The sequence below is a fragment of the Oreochromis aureus genome, linkage group 9 (genome assembly GCF_013358895.1).
Source record: "Oreochromis aureus strain Israel breed Guangdong linkage group 9, ZZ_aureus, whole genome shotgun sequence".
Lineage (NCBI taxonomy): Eukaryota > Metazoa > Chordata > Actinopteri > Cichliformes > Cichlidae > Oreochromis > Oreochromis aureus.
This window is the reverse complement of record NC_052950.1, coordinates 39643385-39657382: the sequence shown is the minus strand read 5'-3', so window position 1 is coordinate 39657382 and position 13998 is coordinate 39643385. Positions and strand designations below refer to the sequence as shown.

At 43.6% G+C, this 13998-nt stretch overlaps 1 protein-coding gene and 1 long non-coding RNA gene across 2 annotated transcripts; both read right to left on the bottom strand.

The window, feature by feature from the left end:
* Nucleotides 1-2446: 2446 nt before the first annotated feature.
* Nucleotides 2447-4796, bottom strand: LOC116321687. The gene is made up of 4 exons (XR_004199558.2): nt 4577-4796; nt 4358-4470; nt 3628-4244; nt 2447-2498 (listed from the first exon to the last, which is right to left on the bottom strand). It is a non-coding gene; the product is annotated as an uncharacterized LOC116321687 (long non-coding RNA).
* Nucleotides 4797-6061: 1265 nt separating this feature from the next.
* Nucleotides 6062-12850, bottom strand: LOC116321684 (NACHT, LRR and PYD domains-containing protein 12-like). The gene is made up of 7 exons (XM_039617024.1): nt 12222-12850; nt 10959-11129; nt 10680-10853; nt 7679-7855; nt 7327-7500; nt 6668-6832; nt 6062-6544 (listed from the first exon to the last, which is right to left on the bottom strand). Exons 1-7 carry the CDS (start codon nt 12752-12754, stop codon nt 6538-6540), a joined length of 1401 nt encoding a protein of 466 aa, XP_039472958.1. The 5' UTR covers nt 12755-12850; the 3' UTR covers nt 6062-6537.
* Nucleotides 12851-13998: the final 1148 nt, after the last annotated feature.

Genomic DNA, 13998 nt, shown 5'->3' with positions numbered 1-13998 from the left:
TGTACTGCTCATCTCTGATCAGGTTCAGCTCCCTGAATGAAAGCAGAACCACCACACTGACATGTTGGTTCTCCAAGCCCTCTGCCCAGTCCAGAGTGAACTTCTGCACTGAGAAGGTTTTTCCAACACCAGCCACGCCGTTGGTCAGAACCACTCTGATGGGTCTCTGTTGGTCAGGGAAGGCTTTAAAGATGTCCTGGCACCTGATTGGAGCGTCATGGAGGGCGTCCATCTTGGAAGCTGTCTCCAGCTGCCTCACTTCATGTTGGGTATGAACCTCTTCACTCTGTCCCTCTGTGATGTAGAGCTCAGTGTAGATCCTGTTGAGGAGGGTTCTACTTCCTGTTTCATCACTCACACATCTCCTCCTCAGACTGATCTTATGTTCATCTAAAACCTCCTGCAGACCAACATCTGCTGAAAAACAAGAAAAATAATGACACTAAAAAGGCGAGACCTGTGCCTAAAGATATATTGAGTGTGCGCGGGGAATGCCTTGTATAGGCACCGGTCCTTGAGATCTTCAACTCCCACTCTAGCAGAGCTTTGACAGCATTCCTAGGGAGACGGGGGAAATGAGTTCAGATAGAGTATGTTCAGCACCTCCATTGCCGAAACCGCTGCTCAGAGCTTTGAGCACATGGTGGTTGGTGCCTGATGTGGTGGTAACTCCCAAACCAGATGTCCTATTGGGCTCGGTTAGCCTGTGAGACTTCTGAGGCAGCTGACAGGTACCAACAGGCCAAGCGGAATGCAGCAATCGCAAACCACTGGACCAGTTCTTTACCCTTTCAAGCACACTTGAGGGTGCATGTGAGTTTTCCCAACCAGTATACGTGTATTTTATGGAAGGCATAAACACGATTTCCCTAAGTGGAGAACTCTTGTTCACAAGTAAGTGGAGTGGGAGATTGATGCTGTGTATTGATTGACTGTACCAGCCTGTCTTGGTGAAGAGAGAGCTGAGTGTAAAACAAAGCTCTATTTACCAGTTGAGCTACGTTTCTACACTCACCTATGGTAGTCAGCAGTGAACTAAAGAACAAGTTTGTTAATACAAGTGGCAGAAATGAGTTTTCTCAGAAGGGTGGCAGGCTTCTCCCTTACTGATAGGGTGAGGAGTTCAACCGTCTTGGAGAAGCTCAGGGTAGAGCCGCTGCTCCTCCACATCAAAAGGAGCCAGTTGAGGTGGTTCGGGCATCTGACAAGGATGCCTCCTGGGTGAGTTGTCCTGGCCATGTCCAACTGGGAGGAGGCCCCGGGTCAGACCCAGGACATACTGGAGAGATTATATCTCTTGGCTATGTAGGAATACCTCGGTGTTCCCCCAGACAAGCTGGGGGAGGCGGATGCATCTTTCAAAAATTATGGATTTGATCAACTGGTCCCTCAATGAAGGGAGGGAGAGAGCCCAATTGTCCTGAAGAGACGTTTGCTGCTGGATACTCGATGGTCAGTTGTGTTGTGTTCCTGGCGACACTCTCGATGGAGGACATTGAATGACATCTACCTATTCTGAACCATGATAACAGAGTTCTGGCTGATCGGAGCTGGCTCAGACCTGGGTTATCAAAGAACAAAGGAAGCAACTACAGCTGTTCAAACCCCCACAAGGGCTGCCGACATGACTGACGATGAGCGAGCTGTGAGTACTCATGCCTCTTCAGCGGGAAATTGATAGACCTGCTGACCAGTGATGGACATTAGATCCGCTTTAAAATTGGATGCAGGTTGTTTACACTAACCCAAACAACCACCACCTTCATTAATGCAGCTACCCCTTGGGCGCCAGCCAGAAGGCCATAAGGTTGAGGCTGGCTGGAACAGCAATTCTCCCAGTTAACGAGGCTGTGTTTTGACTCTCTGACCATATCCTTCAAGGCCACCTGCGTTGGCTGGAGGACTGTTGAATTTTGCCTAACTAGGTGAAAAGACCCTGTCTTCCCAATTTGATGTTTGTGCAATGTATGTATGGTCGGAAGGGGGTTAAATTTTCACTGCAGGTAACATGTATGTGTAACATTGCATGTGACAAATAAAGGCTTGATTGATTGATTGATTGATTGATTGATTGATTGATTGATTGATTGATTGATTGATTGATTGATTGATTGATTGATTGGCCTTAGGGAAGGCCAATCAATCAAGGCCAATCTGCTTAGGCTGCTGCAACTGCCACCCGGCCCCAGAGGGATGGATTTATGAATAGAAAGAAAACACAACAAGAAGTCCAGTTTTCAGAAACGAGTCCATCAGCAGACAGATGTTCAGTCTTACTTTGTACACAGCTGCTCTGACTGGCTGTCTGCAGTCCAGCTGTGGTTCTGGATCTTTCTCCACACTGGGGACAGGAGGAGTCTCCTGATGAAGCAGACTGGTCCCAGTATGAGGAGATGCACTGTCTGCAGAACCAGTGTCCACAGCTGGTAGAGACTGGATCCTTCAGGACGTCCTGACACAAAGCACAGCAGGACAGCTGCTCCTTCATCTTCTTCTCTCTGTAAACATATTTCATCATCAATAAAACTTTTGCTGACTGTTAGTGAAAGAAGATCCAGATCTGATGACACTTTGCAGAATCTGTGATGGTCATAGAGTCGGTAAAAGTGAAGTTACTTTCTGTGGTGATGCTAGCTTTTATTTTTTAACACTAATGAACTGCTTTTCCTGTCTGCCTGGCTTATTAAACAGTGGTCTGCCTGCAGTTTCATATGAAATGCAACACTTCACAGTAAAAGCCTTTCTCAGAGACAGCTGCCTATGTCGTTCATTGTTTTATAGCCACCTTGTGCAGCTTAGCTTGGCATAGTCTAAGGAGCTTGGAAAGAAAAGCGTCTGGACTTCTTTAGGTTGCTTGAAGAAGTTTCACCTCTCATCCGAGAAGCTTCTTCAGTTTTGGGGAGATACTCCCACTGGGTTTAAATCTGGGACTCTCCATCATTTGACCCTTAGAACTGAAGAAGCTTTGAGTCTTTCAGATCACTGTGGAGAGATGTGGTCCACATTAACAGCCTGTTTAAGGTCACACCACAACATCAATCCCAGTTAAGCCCAGTTTCTTGAGATCGTGGCATGATATGCCTCTTTTTGAGGTTTTGTAGCTTAGTTTACTTTGTCAAACAGGTTCCATTTCAGTAATTTTTTGATTCAGCAGATTGTAAAATTAAACTCTTTCTCATTCGTTCACACAGAGCCAGGTAGATTTGGACAGGTTCCCACGTAATAAATAAAATTATTTTAAAAATTTTCTTTTAATTCATGTTAATCGTGTCAAACGTGATGATCTGAAACGTTTGACAAAAATGCAAAAAAGTAAATGTAAGATTATAAAAAAAGATGGAGAGGAAGAAAATCAGGACAAGGACAAAAACTTTTTCGCAGCACTGCATAACTGTGGTTAAAAGTTCACATACACTCATTATAAGCATGAAGATGTACAGACGTCTGTAATGATTTATATACTGGAGTTTCTCTGATCCACACAGAGTCACAGGTGTGCACACAGCCCAGGAGCCCCTGACTGTATGAAAATAAATTATACTTGTTGTTGTTGTTTTTCTGTGTTGCTTGTTGCAAATACATTTTATTAAGAAAACAAACAAACATAGATCAGTTCAATTCTCTTACCCAGGACTGAGGTCTGCAGACTCTCCTCTGCCCTCCTCTTCCTCCATCATCTTCTTCTGGAGTCCAGCCAGTCTGAGAGGTCCACCACAAACACACAGCTGCTGTGAAGCTTCCTCCTCATTCAAACTACCGACTTAATAACAGCAGATAGTGTTTTATGACAATTATTGATCCTTTATAAAATATCTATGGTAGATGATCTCAAACTTTTGTTTACAAGTGTTGCAGTTTGTTCCAGCACCTTCAGTTAATGAATAATGAAATGTGATGGCAGTTTAAATCAAAATATTTGGAGGAACAAGTGACAAAGATCTATAAAGATCATGAGACAAGGAAGCAATGCCTGGAGATACCAGGAAATCATTAATATAAATTTCACTGATCATTTCTACTCCTTCAGTAAATGATTTAAACCTGATGACAGTCAGAACTCTGACTTTGAGCTCAGCACAGCTGTTGGTCAGATGGTCCTGATGTTTCCGGGAAGAATCATCCTGGTTCCTCATGAACTTTGACCCATTTTCACTCTCATACTAACACTCGTCACATCATCCAGCACTTCCTCCTTTAAATCAGCCCGACCAGTTTAAACACGTCCCGGCCAGGATCCACAGCAGCTGAACACATGAAGCACATTCATTGCCTTCAGACTGAATCGTGCCACCATTCTGGACTCTGCTGAGCAGGCACAGGTGTGAGGAAACATGCAGGTACAGGTGGTTACACTCACCCTGTCTCAGCTGTCTCCAAACAGACCCTGAGCTCTGTTACTTCCTGTTTTCATGTATCTCAGTCATGTTTGCTCCTCCCCTCTCATTTACAGGAAGTCTCTCCCTCTCTTTGCTTGAACAGGAAGGATTTCAGTGTTTTTGATCAGCCTATCAATGCTTTACTTAATCTTTCAGTTTAAATGTGGAAAATAAAATAAAGCTTTCTTTCAGAGACTCACAGGAAACGGGAATCCAGCTGAGCAGGACGTCCTGCAGGGTTACCTGTGTGCCCTCAGAGGTTCAGTCAGAGACTCGTGGGAAACAGTTTGTTAACCAAACCTTTGTTCCAGAGCGCCGGCTCGGTGACACTCGCTGAGTTTGTTCCTGTGAGATGAGGGACAGTCCTGTCTTCTGTTCCACACTTCCCGGGGTAAATGACTCTGTGAAGCTAACCTGCTGGCTGACGGCAAACTCCGCCCCTCGCTGCACCTAAACAACCTGACATTCACTTTCGTTTCCTCATTCCTCAGCCTGTCAGCCTTCTCTGCACTCAGTGTGGCCTCCACGACCGCAGCAGTGATTAAAACACCTGTGTGAACTTGTTATTCTTATTAATGCGAATATTTGTTATTAAGTCAAGACACACACACACAGACCTTTAGTCAAGTCCATTTTAATTAAAATTATTATCTTATGGGATTTTAAACAGAGGTTTAGCCAAAGTGATTTACATACGCACTTATTTGATGATTACAACTAGGGTCGGGTATCATCACCGATTTCTATAATCGATTTGATTCAATTCAATTTTGACTCAGACAGAAATATTATAATTCTGATCATTTATCAGTACATTTTTAAAATATATTACACATAGATATAAAATATCCACATTTGATATCTATGTGTACAAACAAAGCTGAGGCTGAGGATCAAACAGAAAAACATGAAGCAGATTTACCTGTTCGGGCTTTTTATAGCAGATAGCCCTAAAATGAATCTGCAGTCAAACAAAAACTGAAGAAAACCATGAATCAACATGTGAACATGAGCTGATGCTGCTGAAGTCAAGCAAAGTTACAGAGGTTTGATTACAGACACAGCTGAGAGTTTGTAATTTGGTATAAATAAAAAAAGTATAAATTTCTTTGGTATCGAACAGCAGAAATGAGACTTTGTTTTAGGTTATTTAAAAACAAACAAACAAACAAAAACAGAGGCCAACAGCACTGAACACAACAGTAGACTGCTGCGTAATAACCAAGAGAATAATGCTGAAAACAGAGATTTGAGATAGTGTACTTCAAGAACAGTTTCCTGAGAGAGAGAGAGAGAGAGAGAGAGAGAGAGAGAGACAGATGTGCAGGAAGTGTGATTTTATTGTGGTGGAAGCGAAACAGCCAAAGTCAGAGGGAATTCATGACGATGTTTATGTGAAGCGTAGTTTGGATCTTCTTTTGCTGCTGGTTCAGTCAAATTTGGTTGGAGTGACGAAACCTGCAGCTTCAGAATCTGTGAGCTGTCGGCTGTATGCGCCGCTGGGTGAACGATCCACGCTTTGTGTTTACGTCTTCGTGTGGATTCCGTTTGTTTGCTCTCATTTACTGTTTTAGCTGTTAGAATGTTGTTAAAATGGTTTGTGAGCGTTAACCTGAGATTCTGGCATTTCTGGTAAAATACATTTATATTTAAATATCAATCTAGGATTTAATGAATCGATATTGTGTTATTCAAGCTAAAATTTATTTTTTAAACCCACCCCCTAATTACAAGCACAAAACTCACAGCAGACAAAGTGACAATAATAACTTCATTTTAAAAAAGAATTGTTTTTTTTATAAAAACATGAAGCTCACAGCCAACACCACAGGGATGATAATTAAACTCTAACAACGAACAAACAGTCAACTAAATATTAAATATATAACTTAGCAGCCGACGAGCAGCTGTATCTGAGATTTCTCAGGTGGCCGAGCTAAACCAGTGCAAACATTAACAACTTTTATTCCCTGACGAAAACAAGATGATAACAAAAACCAAAACTAGGATGAAATGTACTGATACTTTTGTCAGTGTGTATAAAAATGAGATGATAATGCTGTGAAGAGATGAGGTCCAATCAGAACCAACGAAGCTGTGGAGAGTCAAAAAGAGGGCAGGTGTCTCTGTGCATCTTTCTGGCTGTCAGCTGCATCCAGCTTTATCTCCTGCAAAGATCAACACAGACAACAGCCATCATCATCATCTTTAGGTACATCAAGCTCTGGGATATACTGCATACATAATAATATACATGTAACACAGTGTTGCTGAAATCAGCAGTGACTCACTCCACTCTAAAGTCTGGAGTCTCCACAAGATCAGACAGCTGCTTCACATCTAAATCCTGCAGGTTGTTGTACTTCAGGTCCAGCTCTCTGAGATGGGAGGGGTTGGACTTCAGAGCTGAAGCCAGAGAAGTGCAGCTGATGTGCGACAAGCTGCAGCTCCTTAAACTGTAAAAACATGCAAGTTTATTTATCAGCGTTTCAAACACCTGAAGCTAACATGCAGCTTTAAACAGTGAAAAAGACCTCGCATTAATACGGCCGACAACATGCTACTGCCTCTAAAACACCCTTACGTCAGCACTCATGCAGACTAATTACATGTCAGGAGAAAAGCTAGTGCTAGAGCACAGAGCCTACATACTTCATGCAGGACAACGTCATTATTTTCAGTCTGTCTACTTTAAGATAAAGCTGGAAGGCTATAAAAGTGTAAGGACATATTTATCTCTGAATATTTCAGTCAGTACAGTTTTTATGGATAAAAATCACAAATCATGAGACAATCTTACAACTGTTACTCTGAGAAGTGTCTACGATTGGATGAAAATCACTGAAAACAACAGATTTTACAGTGAAGACTCTCAGTGGGGTCAGTGTAACAATCATATCTGCAACTGTCACATATTAATTTCAGCAACAACTCAAATGTGATGTCTGACCTCAGTTTCTCCAGCTTACAGCAGGGACGCTCCAGAAACCCACACAGATGTTTCACTCCTGCATCCTGCACATTGTTGTTACTCAGCTCCAGATGTTTCAGAGGGGAGGGGTTGGACGTCAGCGCTGATGCTAGATATGCACAGCTGATCTCTGACAAACCGCAGAGACTGAAACTGAAGGGATTCGAAAATATGAAGTGAATTAAAAAGGACAAACTGTCTGCTCCCCCAACCAAACTCTCTGTATCTCATTAATGTGGTCATCTGATTAATCTACTACCTTAGCTGATATTCAACCCACAGTCAACTTTCACTCACAATATTGTCGGACAGAAACATGACAGACTCTGACCTGAGTGTCTCCAGATTACAGTCTGGACTCTGCAGAAATCCACACAGCATCTTCACTCCTGAGTCCTGCAGGTTCATGTTATAGTTCAGGTCCAACTCTGTCAGATGGGAGGGGTTGGACTTCAGAGCTGAGACCAGATGATCACAGCTGGTTTCTGATAAACTGCATGAATCTAATCTGAAAAAAAAAAAGAATAAAACGCAACAGAAGTTATTTTACTTCCATGAAGCAAAAGCGTACACAATGAATGTCTCTGTGAGTGCTGCGAGTTTCATTTATACACTTCTCCCAAAGTCATCCTGGGAAAAGATATGTGTGTGACGCTCTTACACTCACACATGAGTCTAACTGTGCTCTGGATAACAAAGACCAGAGGAGCCACAACAAGGCCCGAGAGGACAGAGACAGAGGGACACATTCCTTCAGCTCACTGTAGAGAGTGCTGTATAACTTTAATTTAAAACAAAAAACTGGGACATACCTAAATGATCAACCTACAGATGATGCTGATAACAGAAAACATCTGTAAAAAAAAAAACAAAACCAAAAAACCAAAAAAACCAAAAATGGATTCTAGTAAAAAAAACAACCTGCACAGATAAAAATGATCCAAAGTGTTTAAATCCTCCTTCAGTGTAAAGATGGATAAAAGTCCTAAATCACACTGTGAAGCCAGAGTGATACAGACTGAAGACAGCTGCAGGAAAAACAGGGGAAACAGAAAGGAAATCCTTCTCTGATAATATCCTTGGATTTCAAAGTTTAAAAGCATTCATACGGGGTTAAGGAAGGATTCTGATACTGATTCTGAATACAAATCCATCCATGACCCTCTACTCATGAATTTCAATCTCAGTGGCAGCAGGCTAAGTAAGGGATCCTCTTTCCAGTTCCTCCTGGAGGATCCCAAAGCGTTCCCTGCTTAGATGAGATAAAGCTCCCCAGTAGGTTCTGGGGTCTCCTCCTCTCTGCCTGAAAACAACCTCCAGGAGGCGTCTTAACCAGAGGCCCAGAGCGTTTGAATCTCTGTACTCTATATATCTATATATGACTCCTTCGATACGAAGGAGGAGCAGTTCTACTCTGAGATCCGTCTGGATGTCGAAGGCCCTCATCTCATGTCCAAGCTCAGCAACATTATGGTGAAATCTGGCCGCTTGTATTCATGACCTTCCTCTTTCAGGTATTACCCAGATCTCATGACTACAGGTGAGGGTTGGAAAGTAAATGTACCGGGAAAATGAAGGCATCATCTTTCAGTTCTGCTCTTTTCACCACATGAATCCAATATAACACCAGCATTATGACTGACGCTGCACCGACTCATGCTCGGCCTTAGCTGGGTCAGCCTCTCTCTTCCAAGTGTTCCATCATTTTCTAGCAGAGAACCAGACGCTACAAGGTGACGCTCTAATGACACAACCATAATATTTGAAAAGAACAGAGGAGTTAAACTCCCACAATCCCTTCATGGTCAGGATGGAATCTGCACTGCACTCACCTAATCTAAGGTTTTTAATGTGATGATATTTACACTCCCATCAAAGCCACTCGGATCACCAGAGTCCAAACATCAGAATACGATGATAAAAACCCAAATGAGGAAGGTCTCTACTAGAGCCGCAGCTGTGGAACATTTAAGTCATCTTGATTTCTATCAATTATTCCGTTGATTCGTGGAGTGACTGGATAAGAAATGTGTTTCTCATTAATGAGCAAACATTCAAAGGAGAAAAAACAGGCTTTTCACGTTGGTTTCCATTCTGCAAGTTTTTCTGTTGCTGAAAACAGACGTTATGATGGCGTAGATGTTAATTAACCTAACATCCCTCAGGTTAGTGAATCAGAGTCTTACTGGCCCATCTACATTTTTATTGGCTTGTTAAAAAGGATTTCTTCTTTATTTTTAAACATTGATGCAATTTAATTAACACAATATTTTATATTAATAAAAAAAAAATAACATTTTCATGCGGCCTGTCCTTGAACCTCGGGTCCTCTACCAGAGGCCTGGGAGCTTGAGGGTCCTGCGCAGTATCTTAGCTGTTCCCAGGACTGCGCTCTTCTGGACAGAGATCTCCGATGTTGTTCCCGGGATCTGCTGGAGCCACTCGCCTAGCTTGGGAGTCACCGCACCGAGTGCTCCGATTACCACGGGGACCACCGTTACCTTCACCCTCCACATCCTCTCCAGCTCTTCTCTGAGCCCTTGGTATTTCTCCAGCTTCTCGTGTTCCTTCTTCCTGATGTTGCTGTCATTCGGAACCGCTACATCGATCACTACAGCCGTCTTCTTCTGTTTGTCTACCACCACTATGTCCGGTTGGTTAGCCACCACCATTTTGTCCGTCTGTATCTGGAAGTCCCACAGGATCTTAGCTCGGTCACTTTTTATTCCCGTTGCTCATAAATATGTTTCTATTGCAGGTCTGTTTTTAATCACAAATGTTATTATATTATTATTATTATAAATAATTAACCCAGCCTGCCCCAGCCCCTACAGTTAGTCCTACAGTCACATGTAAATATAGCTATTAAATCTTATGTGAGTGTGTACTACGCTAGTGCTGTGCATTATAAGAACAGGGGAAGCCTAATGGTAGGGGACCAGGGGGTAACCCACCAACCACACACAACCCCACCTTCCACAATCACACTCCACAGAGGAGGCCTTAGCCCACCACAGCCCCTCGAGGAGGAAAAGCAGCCCCAGAGGACCCACCCAGGGATACCCAGGTGGAAACCACTGGGAGTTACTATTAGGTCACAGGCAAAAGGTACAACTACAGTGAGGTGGGGTCATAAAAGAGGAGGTGGAACCAAGTCCACCAAAAACACGGCTGGGCCCCGTACATGCTAACTGTACAGAAGCCGGCTTGCATGAGGCAAAAGCAACTACAGTCAGTCCACCCCAACCTGAAGAAGGGCCAGCACCCCCACCACGAAATGCCAGCTCGAGCAGCTCAAGCCTCAACAAAATCCACATGTTTCTCATACTGACCTCAGAGTCTGTAGTTTACAGTGAGGCCTTTCCAGATAACCGCACAGATCCTTAATGTCAGACTCCTGCTGGTGATTTCCACTCAGGTGCAGCTCTACCAGATGGGAGGGGTTAGTCTTTAAAGCAGAGGTCAAAGCAGCACAGCTCACCTCTGACAGCCTGCAGCCTTTAAGTCTAAATAAAAACATTAGAAACAAACAAATTTTAATCATATTCAAAAAGTGAACTGATTATAAATGTTTATTTAATAAATATCACAGCTCAAATCAGTAAACTGACCTCAGAATCCTAAGTTGACAGTTTGGACTCTTCAGTCCCGTGGACAGCTTTGCGCCTGAATCCTGCAGGTTGTTAAAGCTCATGTCCAGCTCTGTCAGGTGGGAGGGGTTGGACTTCAGAGCTGAGGCCACAACTTCACAGTGAGTCTCTGAGAGTCCACAAGAACTCAGTCTGTGAACAGAAAATAAAATGTGGGTTATAAAACAGATGCGAAGCATCCAAACAGAAAACAGAGTGATGTCATAATCTGATGAACATCTGTTTTGGAGGAACAGTGTCTCGTTTCACTGTGTACTGTACCACTGCACATGGCTGAAATGAAAATAAAGACACTTGACTTGAAAAATAGTATATTGAGAACTCATGGAGAAGGAAACATCTGCATTAAAAGGACTTTATGATGCTGGAAGGTCTTTGAGACAAATAGGATTAAGGATTTAGTAAAACACGGCAGATATTGGATGATTGTGTGGGCTTCCATTTCTTCAAACTGTGTGGGCAATCTCTTCTGGACTGAAACTGAGTAGTCATGAGTTCATGCAATGAGACGATGACCCCAAGCATTCTTCAAGTCTGTACAAAGATTAGCTGACCAAGAGAAAGCAATCTGGAGTGTTGGAATTGATACGATGGCCAAAGTACAGATTTGATTCCAACTGAACAGATCTGGGATTTAGTGGATTCAAAGATAGGCTACACAAAAGTTTCATCCAAAGCAAGTCTCTGGGATCAGCTAGAAACAATCTGGAACTCAACGAGAAAAGAGACGGTAAAGATGTTTGATTTCTGCTGCACCACATTTAGTAAACGTTGAACTTCCGTTATTATAACATAACTAAGATTCTAAGAAATCTTAATTCTTGATTCAAAAACTCAAATGTTGCAGGAAAAGCACAAACAGAATGGAAAAGTAAGATCCTGGCTCCGACTGTGAAGTCATGCATTGTGCAGGTTAGCTGGGCGTGTTGTAAGGATGGAAAAAGGAGATACCTCCCATGCGTTCATCACACTGCAGTGCATGGTGCTCATTACCCACTCCTGACTGAATTACATCATGATGCCATCATAGAACAGAATTATCACATCGTAGGTGTAAAACAAAAATATCTAACTTCTACTGTACAATTTCAAATTCTCTCCAAGTGACACTTCTCCATGTTGGTGCAGAGCCCACAATATGGTGGGAGAGGGATTACAGCCTGCAAATATACTGGGTATGTTTCTACACTAATCAATGATGTTAATGATCACATCTGGACTCACCCAGCCTTTCTGCAGTAAATCACAGCTGGAATCAGTCTCAGTCGTCCCTCCTCTGATGTGTTGTACTTCTGCAGGTCCAACTCATCCAGAACCTCCTCTGACATCTGCAGCATGAAGGCCAGAGCTGAGCAGTGGATCTCAGAGAGTCTCTCTGATTTGTTCTCTGACTTCAGGAACTCTTGGATCTCCTGATGTACTGAGAGGTCGTTCATCTCCATCAGACAGTGGAAGATGTTGATGCTTCTGTCAGGAGAGATTTTATCACTGTTCATCTTCTTCAGGCTCTTAATGACTCTCTGGATGGTTCCTGGACTGTTCTCTGTCTGACCCAGCAGACCTCCTAAGAGTCTCTGGTTGGACTCCAGACAGAGGCCATGAAGGAAGCGAACAAACAGGTCCAGGTGGCCATTTTTACTCCTGAAGGATCTCAACATACTTTTTGACAGAAACTCATGAAGCGATGTGATGTCATTCCAGATATCCAGAAAATCCCTCAGCACCTTTGTCTTCCTGTTGGTGAAACAGTGGAACATGTAGACTGCAGCCAGAAACTCCTGAATGCTCAGATGAACAAAGCAGTAGACTGGTTTCTGGAAGATCACACACTCTCTTTTGAAGATCTCTGTACAAACTCCTGAGTACACCGAGGCCTCTGTCACGTCCAGACCACACTGCTCCAGGTCTTCTTGGTAGAACATGATGTTTCCTTTCTCCAGATGTTCAAACGCCAGCCTCCCCAGCTTCAGAAGAACTTCCCTGTCAGCCTCCGTCAGCTCCTGTGGACTCGTCTCATGTCCCTCATGGTACTTGTTCTTCTTCCTCTTTGTCTGAACCAGCAGGAAGTGTGAGTACATGTCAGTCAGGGTCTTGGGCAGCTCTCCTCTCTGCTCTGTAGTCAACATGTGCTCCAGAACTGTAGCAGTGATCCAGCAGAAGACTGGGATTCTACACATGATGTGGAGGCTCCTGGATGTCTTCATGTGGGAGATGATTCTGCTGGACAGCTCTTCATCACTGAATCTCCTCCTGAAGTACTCCTCCTTCTGGGCGTCAGTGAAGCCTCGTACTTCTGTTAGCCTGTCAACACACATGTAGGAGGGATCTGATTGGCTGCTGCAGGTCGGGAAGTTATCCAGACGAGAGCCGAGGGAAGCAGATTCCCCTGGATGAGGTTTGTCAGCAGCTGGCTGACTGATGACTTCTGTGTGACATCAGACAGCAGCTTCCTGTTGGTGAAATCCAATGAAAGTCTGCTTTCATCCAGGCCGTCAAAGATGAACAAAAGCTGAGAGACAGCCAGCTTCTCTGCTGTGACCTTCTGTAATGTTGGATGGAAAACATGGAGCAGCTCCAGAAGACTGTACTGCTCATCTCTGATCAGGTTCAGCTCCCTGAATGAAAGCAGAACCACCACACTGACATGTTGGTTCTCCAAGCCCTCTGCCCAGTCCAGAGTGAACTTCTGCACTGAGAAGGTTTTTCCAACACCAGCCACGCCGTTGGTCAGAACCACTCTGATGGGTCTCTGTTGGTCAGGGAAGGCTTTAAAGATGTCCTGGCACCTGATTGGAGCGTCATGGAGGGCGTCCATCTTGGAAGCTGTCTCCAGCTGCCTCACCTCATGTTGGGTATGAACCTCTTCACTCTGTCCCTCTGTGATGTAGAGCTCAGTGTAGATGGTGTTGAGGAGGGTTCTACTTCCTGTTTCATCACTTCCTTCAGTCACACGTTCACATCTCCTCCTCAGACTGATCTTATGTTCATCTAAAACCTCCTG